The sequence below is a fragment of the Zychaea mexicana genome (genome assembly GCF_025766255.1).
Source record: "Zychaea mexicana strain RSA 1403 chromosome Unknown BDB00scaffold_12, whole genome shotgun sequence".
In the NCBI taxonomy this organism is placed as follows: Eukaryota; Fungi; Mucoromycota; class Mucoromycetes; order Mucorales; family Lichtheimiaceae; genus Zychaea; species Zychaea mexicana.
In genome coordinates, this window is record NW_026516675.1 from 185,097 (window position 1) to 197,129 (window position 12,033).

The 12,033-nt window shown below is 38.7% G+C and overlaps 2 protein-coding genes across 2 annotated transcripts; both read right to left on the reverse strand.

The window, feature by feature from the left end:
* Nucleotides 1–3,001: 3,001 nt before the first annotated feature.
* Nucleotides 3,002–4,669, reverse strand: BDB00DRAFT_869013 (uncharacterized protein; the record flags this gene model as incomplete). The annotated part of the gene is made up of 1 exon (XM_053126541.1): nucleotides 3,002–4,669. The coding sequence occupies one exon, from the start codon at nucleotides 4,667–4,669 to the stop codon at nucleotides 3,002–3,004; it is 1,668 nt and encodes a 555-aa protein (XP_052983052.1).
* A 3,264-nt stretch (nucleotides 4,670–7,933) lies between these two features.
* BDB00DRAFT_869014 (uncharacterized protein) lies at nucleotides 7,934–9,040 on the reverse strand (the record flags this gene model as incomplete). Its single annotated transcript, XM_053126542.1, has 4 exons — nucleotides 7,934–8,004; nucleotides 8,103–8,365; nucleotides 8,696–8,814; nucleotides 8,957–9,040. 4 exons carry the CDS (start codon nucleotides 9,038–9,040, stop codon nucleotides 7,934–7,936), a joined length of 537 nt encoding a protein of 178 aa, XP_052983053.1.
* Nucleotides 9,041–12,033: the final 2,993 nt, after the last annotated feature.

A 12,033-nucleotide genomic window follows, 5' to 3' on the forward strand; every position in this document is an offset into this window, starting at 1 on the left:
AAGCAATGTGCGCAGCTAAGAAAGAGAGAAAAAGGTGGTGAAGTTGTGGGCAGTCTTTATTTCTTGTGCTGCCTTTTTATACGTCATGCAAGAGTAGCCGATCATCCTAATATCGCAGTTTCGAAAATGGTAAATAGAACCTTTTATGGTAACAGAAATTAGAAAAGATTGGCGGTGCGTGCGGTATTCCCATCAAATTTAAGCCTAGCGGTAAAAAGGGAACGTGCATTCCGATCATCCGCCGTCGCTTATTATTCTTTCTTTATTTCTTTATCTTGATATATAGTGGCGTACGTGCTCAAGCAAGATTAGGACCAAGAGCCACCATGATAAAAACGGGGCGACAGCTGTATTACATAAAGTATGGATCAACAAAAGAAAATTAGGGTATGGCAGCTTTTTTCGGCGCAAGCGAGTAGTGTGCTTATTTGTTTATTGTGTACGCAAAGTTATCTCTCGCTCTCGTTGATGGTTACATACTGGTAGGTTCGATAAGAATTGTATTTGTTCATGATTCTTGCTCTTTAATGTGATCAGAACAAATAAAGTAACTCTTCTCGGCGTTGATGAGCACCTTGTTTACGGTTCAGAACGACAACTGAAGTGTATGCAATGAAGCGAGCATGTGTGCGACTCGCGCTGAGGACGATATTGCTTTTCCTTTCGGCGCGAAAACATAGCTTGTGGTAATATTTGTGTTCTGGATCATGCTATAACCCATGGGCAACCGAGGTTCCTCCGTCTTTTTCTTGCAAAAAGTGAAGATTGCAAATTACGGGGTTAACCATTCTGCTTGAAATAAGTATTAGATCAGTCATCCTTCTATCTACACTACCTCGTTGTTTATCTGCCAAAGACGATGTACGATACGTTCCGTGGATATATTATCTACTACATAGGTCTTAGGGTGACCTCATTCAGCTACCACTTCTAATTCTTAATTTGAACAATATGCGTTTTTTTATATCCTTATCTTGCAGTAACTACCATGTCATTCCTCGATTAAGACGCAAAGCATGTTTCTGTTAAATGATATTGCACAATTGAAGCTATTTCTACCGCGATAATCCATTTGGAACTTGTAAAATTGCAGATATACGAGGATTTGTAAAACCCGGGATTGCAAAAGCCAGTATCAATAGCTGAAGTATCGAGATATGATACTCAAAAAATGAAAACATAACTCGAAAAGAGTTACTTTAGCAGTAGAGTTGATAGGAGCAAGCTGGTATGCGTTACGGTTGCACAAGATGCCAAATCGTTCGGATCATCGTTATTATGGTGAAGGCCTGTGACTTGATTAAACCAAGTGCATAAACGCAAAAAACCATTGTTTGTTTATTGCTTTTTTTTTAAAATGAATTGTGGTGTACCCTGTGAGCTTATTAGGGAGAAAACACCCGTCCTTCCCCTGTAGGCGGCGGCAAAACCAATCCGAAAAACGAACGCACACCAACCGGCAAGACGCCTATAACTTATCTTATATGACTAGCAGCAACACACAGCGCATTAGACTCTTAATCTTTATTGGAATCACCGTGAATCAAAGGAACTAGTCTAGAATAGTGATTGTCTATATAGCTCGTTCTGATTGATCAGATAGGTGTTGCTGATGACGATGAAACTAAAAGATCGTTCTGAAAAAACCATCACAACCACAGAAAACTAGAATTGAGCTGCTCGGGACCCCTGGGGCCATGCTTATTTTGATGCGATAGTGACTGCAGTGCATCTATGATACCTGCGGAATAAGAACACGACCATAGCACATTTTGAAGAACAAGGTCACTGGATTGTTTGTTGTTGCTGTTGTTGTTCCCGATCCTTTATTAAAATTCAGACCTATTTGCTTTACTGTATTTGGAACTTTACCTTTTCAGGTAACAATAAAAACTGTGTGCTTTGAACACCACATACACGTGTACGTCGTCGCCTGCAATCGCACAAGCGAATTATATAAACAATGGACGAAAAGATGACCACAAAGATATATCGAGTCACTCAAAAATGATGCGCGTTGCGTCGGGAAAGAAATAGCTTTTGTGTATATCACACGTGGACCGCCCATCAACAAAATATGAATGAATGCGCGGACAACAGTGTGGAGTACACTGGCGTTCACTTTATGATGGACAGAAGTGCTGTGGGATCACAATTGCGCGCCTTTGCTTATCCTATATCGTCATATACATTTCTGAAAGAAAAACCCGCTTGACGACAAGCACTTGATTGCTAGCATGGACCTGGCCATTGGTCACATTGTGTATACAACATAAGTCATAATACTGGTGCTTCCTTACGTCACATTGTATAAACTTGCTTATATTTGATATATGTTCTTGAAAACACATGTTGCGTAGTACTGTAGCGATGGCGTAATTATCAGGTCTCTCTCTTTTTTTCTTTATTTATTTCCCGGAACAATGACGCCAGAAACTACCAAGACAACAGCAGCTAGACATAATATACTCTAAATGCAACAGTTGAGGATAATAGGAAAAGCACTTCAGTACATACAAACATCCTCCTCCGATGGTTTAGAGTATACTTTGTGCACCAATATAAAAAAAACAAACCTTTCTCCTCGAAAGTCAGGCGGTAATAAGGAAGAAGACAGCTAGCACGCTCTTAGAGCTACAGATTTTGCGTACTAAAAGGAGATGATTTCAAATATAGTATCCAGGAACGAAGCACAAAGAAGGCGTCATTGTGTTTTGGGTGCTGGTGCAGTGTACCTTAGAACTTACACGCAGGTGGAGTAGAGTCCCCTTAAAAAATATAGTACAATGTAAATTATAGAATGACAAGGAAAAATATATTTATGTAAAAGGAACATATGATTTTCATACAACAACAAATTATACTTAACAACAAAAAACAGAAAAGTAATGTAATGGGAAATATGTATAACTATACGTGTGTATAGTATGTGACGAGCGACTGATAGGCTGGAAGGGAGCTTCTGGAGGCGGAAACGCGATTGTTACTGTTGCTACTACTACTACTTTTGCAGATAATGGCGTCGTGTGCCGTTGGGTAGCACTACAATGGGAGTTTGGTGATAACTGTTATTACAACGGAAGGTGGATTTGTTGTTTGTTGAAACAACCACAGGCGATTGGTGGACGATATGAGGCGGCTGAGAAGATGTTACAGCGTAGATTGGTGGTGATGTACGTTGTTGTGGTTGAAAACAACTGCCACTATCACTACTGTAATGACGAGGCAAAGGGGGCAATGAAAGCGTTGGTATAGGCTCCTTTGGATGATGTCTGCTCTTTGTGGCCATTGTTGCTGCTCGAGTTGGTGTACTAATGCTTGTTCCCATAAGTCTCTTCTTACTGCTACAGTGCTGCTGCAATTGTTGTATTGGTGATCGCTGCTGATGATGTGATGGTCTACTTTGGCCGTAAATCTCGGTTTCTGTAGCACGACAGTGAGCAGGCGTCAATGTAATACGAATGGTCATTTGACGATGGTTGCATAAGCAAGGATGACTGATTATAATTTCGTTGTCTTCTTCGTCCTCGTCGTCGCAGCTTTCCTCTGTTACATCGTCAGTAATTGATGTCATGGTCGAGTAATCGTCATTGCTGTTGTTGTTTCGGTGGTAAGCGTGCTGCAGGTATTGACTATCGTCAAAGACATCATCTGCTGCAGTGGAAGCAGGGTTGTTGCTGCTGTTTTTCCGGCTATGCAGTGGACACATGGCAGAGAATCCACTGAGAAGCATTTCATCGAATCGATTAGGTTTCATAGCTTCATGCAAATATTTGCGCACATGCATGGACCCGTAATAATGTGCAGTGACAGCTGGATGAGAAATTTGTAGCGGAGGTGTTGTTGGAGGCATCAGCATGCGGCGCATAAGCGAATGAGGTTTCTTGGGTAACAACGTTGATGAACTGGATTTGGATGTCATGGATGGTTCTCGCGTTGATGGCGGTGACCAAATACCGTTACCACTGTTATCATGATGCGACATTGCATTTGTTGTTGTTATAATATTGGGTGTACTGATTTGCTTGATCCATCGAGGAAAGCGTGGACGACCACTCGACGTATTGCTGTTGTTGTTGTTGTTTCCTGTCATTGTAGGTGAAAGTGGTGGTGATAAGGGCGGCGATGCCGGTAGCAATTTTTCTTCCGATGTGATGCTCTTTGTCGTAGTAGTAGTAGTAGTAGTAGTAGGTGACAGGGCTGTATCCAGAGATCTTGGCGGCGACATCGAAAATGCGGTATATCTGTCATAGTCATCATCCTTGGCTTCCTCTGTCAAGATCGTGCTGCTGTCATCTTCATCATCTTCTTCGTCGACAGTAGAAGAGATTCTGGAATAATAATACAGCAAAAATTCTTCTTCTGTGTCTTCCGTTTGTCGAGGCGTGGTATTGATTATAACACCGCTACCAGCAGCATTGGTGGTGCTAGTCTTACGCTGATTATGTGCTGTTGCAAATGATGAAAAACCTCTTGCTTCGTATATGCTATTATTGTTGTGTTCAACTTGCTGTGGTGCTGTGCTGGAGCTATATTTAGCTGTTGTTGGAATGGGCGAGAGAAAGACGCGGTTTGGCGACAACGACGAAGGAAGTGTCACAGGTGACGACGATGCAGCTGCCGCCGATGCTGATCGTGATTGTCTGTTTGCTGCTGCTGTCGTGGCCATGATAGTAATGTATAGTGTATGTATGTATTGGGCTTTTGAAGGCTATCGTCAGTGCTGTTATGTTGTGAGATTAGCGTGAAAAAAAAAGTTTCTGAAAGGAGGGGAGAAAGTAGGAGGATGAGGGTGAGAGAGAGGAGGAGAGAAAAAAAATGTATGTACTTTTTTATGTCTTGTGCTCGGGTCAAGCAAAGGAATGGAAAGAGAAGAAAGCAAAAGAGAATGTCTAGCAATTTTAAGGTGTGCTTTCAGGGGTGAATAGTAGTACATAGAAGAAAAATAGAGGGCAAAGGATGAACAACGACAAAGAAGAAGGTCTTCAATAACTCGAGGGGTAACAAAGGAAAGGGAAAACGAGGGGTGATTGTGGGAGGAGGAAAATGACGGAAAATATAGCATGTGTAGGACTTTTTCTAGTAATTATAGTAGTAGTAGCGATGAAGGTGGTGGTTGTGGTTGTGGTTTCAGCGGCAGCGGCAACAATTCCAAGAGTATCATCAGTGTATCTAGGAAAAAAGGGGAGTTGGTACGGTCACAAAGGAAAATAACAAAAAACAAAGGGGCTTGTTCCTGCTTGGGCGCGGGGATGTGCGCTGTTAACTCTATATGGTACGTAGCTCATTAACAAGCACGTACATTCAATCACTCTCTTAACGCACATGCCTTTTGAGATACAAGAATAGAAATGATATCCCCTTGATCTTCGCCACGCAGCAGATGTACACACATTCCCTCTCTCTGTATGTGTTCTCTAAATACATGGGAATCGATTAGCGGGACAACAATAAAGACAGGTTCTCTCATGCGGGTCTCATTGTCATTGTATACTTATTGCATCATTGTTGCGCTTGATCTAGTCTTCTTTAGTATACAGAGAAATACTAAAAGTAACTACATTTTCATTGTTATAATACACACCCGATATTACTGCCGCGTACGACAATGATAGCAAAGCTTCATATGAAATCGCGATATTTCGAGACGAAAACGAACGCAAACGAGGGGCAAACCATGGCTTGTAGGCACGATGAATCAGTAGGTTGCACAATTATTATGATGGCAGGAATAAAAGAAAAGGGGTGTGTGATTCTACTGAGAGTTTTCAACCAGCCGCCCAGTATTCCAGATGGACACAGCAAAATACTTGCGGTGGTATCCGGTGCTGGAGAGGCACATACGTCCCAGTGTTCTTCTTGCAGATCTGTACACACTCTTATCATGTGGTTGCCCTGGCCCAATGAAAGCTTATAGTTTAAAGAGTACATTATACAGCAGCACCAGATTGCCCCCCAGGTTCACAAAGAGACGTATTTTGTGGAGCTCATATAGCATCCTTCCTAAGCACCACACTCCTGCTTGTCCTCTCTTCTATCCATCATTGCAATCATTGCATGCATAAATGTTACTGCTGCTGATAATGGTAGGGGGATAATATAGTATGCATAATCACTATTGCACATTGTGATATCGAAAAGCTTTCTATGCAGTATCGAAAAGAACGAAGAAGGTAAAAGGAGATTCACCAAGAAGCGTTCTCTTTGTTCTTCCGCGACCATCATTCACTCTACATGACAGATGTCATTTTATGTAGCCCAACCATCGTTGTTTTGCTATCGATTCCATCAAGGGTTTGTCAAGAAGAGCCCATGCTGCAAAGATCGGCGATCCGGTTTGGGAAATGACATTAATTATCGAATCAATAATGCACCAGGGATCGCAGATATCATCATCACGATCTAAAATAGCCTCTCTCTATAGATTTATTGCCGTGTGCTACTCAGTATTGTACCTAGAATTATTACACAGCACCTTGCGTACTGTCAGTTACAAATCCATGACAGTAGCCTTCATTATATAGAAAACGATCCATGTATTTTTCGTGCATAACTATATAAGCATATATATGTACAGCAGACGCTATATATATTTTGCAGACCATATACAATAGTATCATATGTGGGTACAAGCCTAATCTTTTCCACACATTAGCACACATAAAACAATATCTTTGTTTCCCCGGGTTCAAGCAAACTGCTTGCTACGGGCTTCGCATTAATTCATCTACATCGATGGTAAAAAAAAATCAGTACTTCAACTGCATAAAAAAAGGCAAGGGGCGAGAAAAGTGATAAATGTATAAGGACGCACATATCATGTGAAGAAGGCAAATTAAACTTACATGTATTAGGATCTGTTCTTATGCATGTACAGCAAAAAAAATTATGTAGCTTAACAAATGCTGCTGATGCATACTGCAAAGCCCTTTGTAGGGAAAAAGAGAAACAAGTGCCAGACAAACCAACAAAAGCGGCTCACTTTTTGATGTTTTTAGACCTGAGGTGCTACCAGGGCCTACCGCTTGCATCAGCACAAGTATCGAGCCCACTTCGTATCCTTTTGCAGGCAGCAACATTGTAGTATCGTATCACAAATTTATGCTATAGAAATACTAGGCTTTGCGTATGTTTCAATAAAACTGCCGCGCAAGCGATGGCAGAAGTCTACAAATACAAGCCTGTGTCTGTTACACTACAGATCTACTACTTAAATCGAATATGTACTACCAACCATACAAATCAGATAACGAACCACAGACACGCTCACGTAAGCTAACGGAACATCTTTATTTGACAATCACATTTAAAATAGCTGGAACGTACTTTTATTTACAACTTACTGTCTCTACAACTTACTGTCTCTACAACTTACTGTCTCTATATAAGCTACTGATGATATTACAATTTTTTTAGCCTGGTAGGGCTGCTGTTCTTACTGATCGGGTTCAATTAAAGCTACCGGAGACATTAACGAAAGCATATGCGTTATCTTGCTTGTGGATAACCGACAACGCGCTCTACAGATTGATACTTGCCAGATTGTCACCAGTGTGAATGATTAGCTTGGTTGAGACTACAGTAATGTTAGCCCCAACCCAAAGGCAAGTAGAACAGAAGACGGTAAAGCTATTAAAGTCCATAGCGTCGTTAGAAATGTACACAAAGACAAAAGCACTATATCGGGAATGTTGGCACACACTTCAAAAACAACCTGAAAAGTATCATTACCGTAAGTCTCTGGGGTGTTGGCCAGTAGTTAATTTCGACTGCACTCTCTTCATGCTTAAATAGCAACTGGAAGTCTGGATCACCACTTGATGTAGTCAAGAATGCCATCAAGATTTACTCCGGTTTAGTTTGTAGTGAAGCACCTGTCATGATATCTGCTCAGACAACACAGTACCAGTAGCTAGGCCTTCAGGCGTATCTATCATTGCAAGGAGTCATTGGTAAGTTTGGCTTGGTCAAAACCACCAATGATCCGTTTATGCTGCTGGTTGGCTGTTATTGGCATTATTGAGACAGCGGTAAAGTTGATAGATGGTGGGCTAAACGCATGTTTTTTTTGGCATTCATCGTAGATGTCATACATCATGTACGTCTGTTCACACTGTTGGATTTGGTGCCTGCCTGCAAGAAATACAATCGAAGTGGAGGAGCGAGTGATAGCATCAATCGTAATGCCAAGATGATACTGTTGATGCTCGCTGATGCTATTGAGTTGGAGATTGAGCAGCTTTTTATGTTGTTTTGAATGCCGTTTCTGTTGTTGTTGTTGTTGTTGTTCATGATTCTGCTTGTACGTGTCACAAATGCAGTAGCAAGAACAGGTGTCAATACTTGGGAGTCCTGGCTTTGTTGCCTGTGATTAGCCACGTAATAGAGTGTTTGTATACTTTGTTGTGGCTCATATAACTTACAGACAGAAAAGACATAATCGTTGCGATAGCAAATTAGTTTGAAATAGATCAGTTGGGCTATATACGATCATCAATCAATCGGTTAATTATCGTGTCAACTGGGAAAAATATCAATGATTTAGCGATACAACAGGACACTTACGTTAGTTGATCCTAAAGAACTAAATCTCAAAGATATGTCAAACTCCTTGGCTTATTACCGATAGTAACCTTTGCACATTGGATCTGCGGGCTTGTGTGTTACGGTATTAGTCGGTGTAGTGTTGAATCACGGCTGAAATAACAGTTCGAGCGATATGTCTCGAGGAATGGCAGCTCCAAAGTGTCGAAACGAGGCTATTGTTCTTGAAGTATGGTCGTTGATAAGGTCGTACTTTCCAATCGTCAATGGCTGTACCACAAACCGACCATCTCCACAGATTATTATTGTTGTTGTGTTGGGAATCAATGAGCCAATCCTCAATGATTATAGAAGAGAAGGTAGAGTCGGTTGGCCAATATAAGCTGGTTTCTGCTGCTATTCTTGTTATTACCGTTGCGATTGTTGTTGTTGCATGAGTGTAAGTGGAGTTTTTAAATGTTTGTGCACCGTTCTTCAATGCAAGCTCGTAGGTCATAGGAATGCCGGTGAATCGATGTCTTGGCGCTCATTGCGGATATGAGTCATATATATGTGGGCGTAACATGATGATGGCTGTGCGCGAGGACCGCCTTTTGGATGTATGACAATCGGTTTCTCTTCAAATGAGCATTGTCTGGCATAAATCGATTCATCCTTGACTTCGAAGACGGTTGGTAAAATAGATTGTAGCGTTTCATCCGATATGAGCTGTCGAGATAGGGCGTTTTTGCTGCTGATGCTGCTGCTGTTGTTGCTTTGTTGTTTTGTTGCTGTAGATGAAGTCCTGTGATTATTGATTTAATAAAATAAACTAACCCCCGACCTGATAAGCCGGGGGGTAGGGGAAGAGTATTTGCTAAAATTGTAATACTGTAATAATTAAATCTGTAGAAGTGACTGAAACAATAGAATCTAATGGAGTAATTACTCCATCCATAAATTCTATTGTTCTTAGAGGAACTGATAAATCATTATTACCAAATTCGTTATTAGATAGATTATTAGATAAATGATCAATATAGTTTAATACATAGTCATCTCTTAATCTAAAATCTACTCCTCTAGACGATTCTCTAATAATCCAATTGTTTTCTAGGTAATTAAAGTATTCATTCATTAGCCTATGAATGTAGTATCTAAGAGAAGACTCATTATTGATATGGTTCATATATAATCTGATATTACCAATAATTCCTAATTCAGGTTCAATCCTTAAATTCTGGAAATTAACAATATGATTTTGTAAACAGTAATTAATATCTACATGTGTAAAACTAGTAGCATCTCTTGTAAGAGGATCCATAGTTAAAATATTGATATTTTGAAATAACCTAATTGAATCATCAATTGGTTCTTCTTGAATTAAATTCTCTAATGTTTGAGAAGATAATCTATTAAATTCTTCTCATGGATTAAATGAATCAGAAGAAATGATTCCTCCAATATTTGAATTAGAAATAATCATTTCATCAATATTAGTGTTACTAATATTATCATTATTTAGATCAATATTATTAACTCTGAGATAAGTTAGAAAATTATACTTTAATCTTAAATTTCTAATAGTTCTATAGATTCTTACACCGAATGATTCTGAAATTGGAAGAGATGAATTATCTTCAATCCTCATTGATGAATATCTAATTCGATCAAAATCACTATCTCTATCTCTATTCATAAAATAAGTTAATAAATTAAGAATACTAATATTTTTAATATTAATATCAGGTCTAACCCTAGCCATATAATATTGAGCGAATCTAAGGAAACTTGCTCTTGAATTAGTATTCAATTCTGGTTCAATATTAATAATTGAATCCTCAGATTCAGAATCAGATTCTAAATCATCATCTGAATCTTAAAATGAATCATACCATTCTACTAATGAATTAAATCCATCAATACCTGAATTAATTAACTCATTCTTTAATAATGAAGTACTTACTGTATTATTAATAATACTAGTAGTATTGTTATTCCATTCAATACTAGAGCTAAATGGAGCAGTGATAGAAGAATAAACACTAGTTGTAGTAGAATTAATCCATTCAATACTTGAATTAGATCCTTCTACCCGTGAATCAATCCATCTATTAAGATAATCATAAGGAGTTCTAGCATATGCATAAATATAAATTGCAGACAAGTTGTATAAGTCTTATACAAAATGAAACCAGTAATCATTAAAGATCCTGAAACATAAATAACATTCAAGTAATGATTCCATTCTTCAATTTCTGAAAGAATCTGTGGGATTGAACTCCAATCAATATTACTAACTTTATTCTTACATAGTTGATTCAAAAATACCATTACTACTTAGTGTATTATCTAGTAATTTAATCTCAGGATATTCAGACTTAGGAAATTGAATACTTGGTAATTGAATTGAAGGTAATTCAATAGAAAATGGATTAAAATCATCAATAAATGAATTAAATACAGCTGATTGAGAAATATCTCTTAAAAAAAGAAATTGCTAAAGTTATCCTCGAATACAGAGAAAATAGGATTAACAATAGTTTCAGAATTTGAAGTTGGTTGATACTTTTTCAAATTCTCGAACAATAAAGATAAATAAATAAATAACATAATCAATTTGTATAAGGCCTAAAAGATGCCATAGATTTATTTTAAATTATTAGAATAGTATAAGCTATACTATTTTTTTTATTTTAGATTAGTAATAGCAGGGCTTCTACCCATTCTAATCTCTTCGTGTGTAAGATCTTTGTATAACTTCAGGACTTAAATAAATTATGAGTAAAATCACTAAATTTATATACATTAATATTTTGATCTTTACAATATTGCAAGTAAATTCCAAACAGAGTCTTATCTGAAGTGGTATCTTTCTTTCCTAATCGAGTAGAGGAATTATTAGATCTTTCTACATTATTATCATACCAAGTTCTAAATCCTGATTCTAATGATGCTTCCTTAATATTAGTTAAAGAAACATCATTCTCTTGAATTACAGGTTCAGTTCCAAGAGAATCTTGAATTACAGATTCAGTTTCAGTGGAAGCCGCACAAGGACCGATGTTGGTGACTTAGGCTCCTTTGCGACCCACTGGCTTCTTGAATTCATGGTCATCAACCGCGGGCTGTTAATTTTGTTGTTGTTGTTGTTGTTGCTATTGAGCAACGGGAAAAGCAGTGGTAACACTAGTGGTAGTGGCTTCTGGGCGACGGATGCGGCGAACTGGTTTCTTGAACGCACGATCCTCAAGTTTGAGCTGATGAAGCTCTTCTTCTTTCTGATGTACCAAGAGCTTTAACTATTGAAGCTTTTGCTCTTGTTGCTCGTTCTCATTTGTAGTTTTATTTTCCAAGACCAGCTTTATTGCTTGCCAACTTGCAGTGAAAGAGCTCGCTAGAATCATGACATCCGCAGTCAAAATGCAATGACGAATGAGTAAGCGGGACCGGTCGAGGTTATAATGATTATGCTCTGGTTTACTGGTACTAATTGGATGAATAGCCATA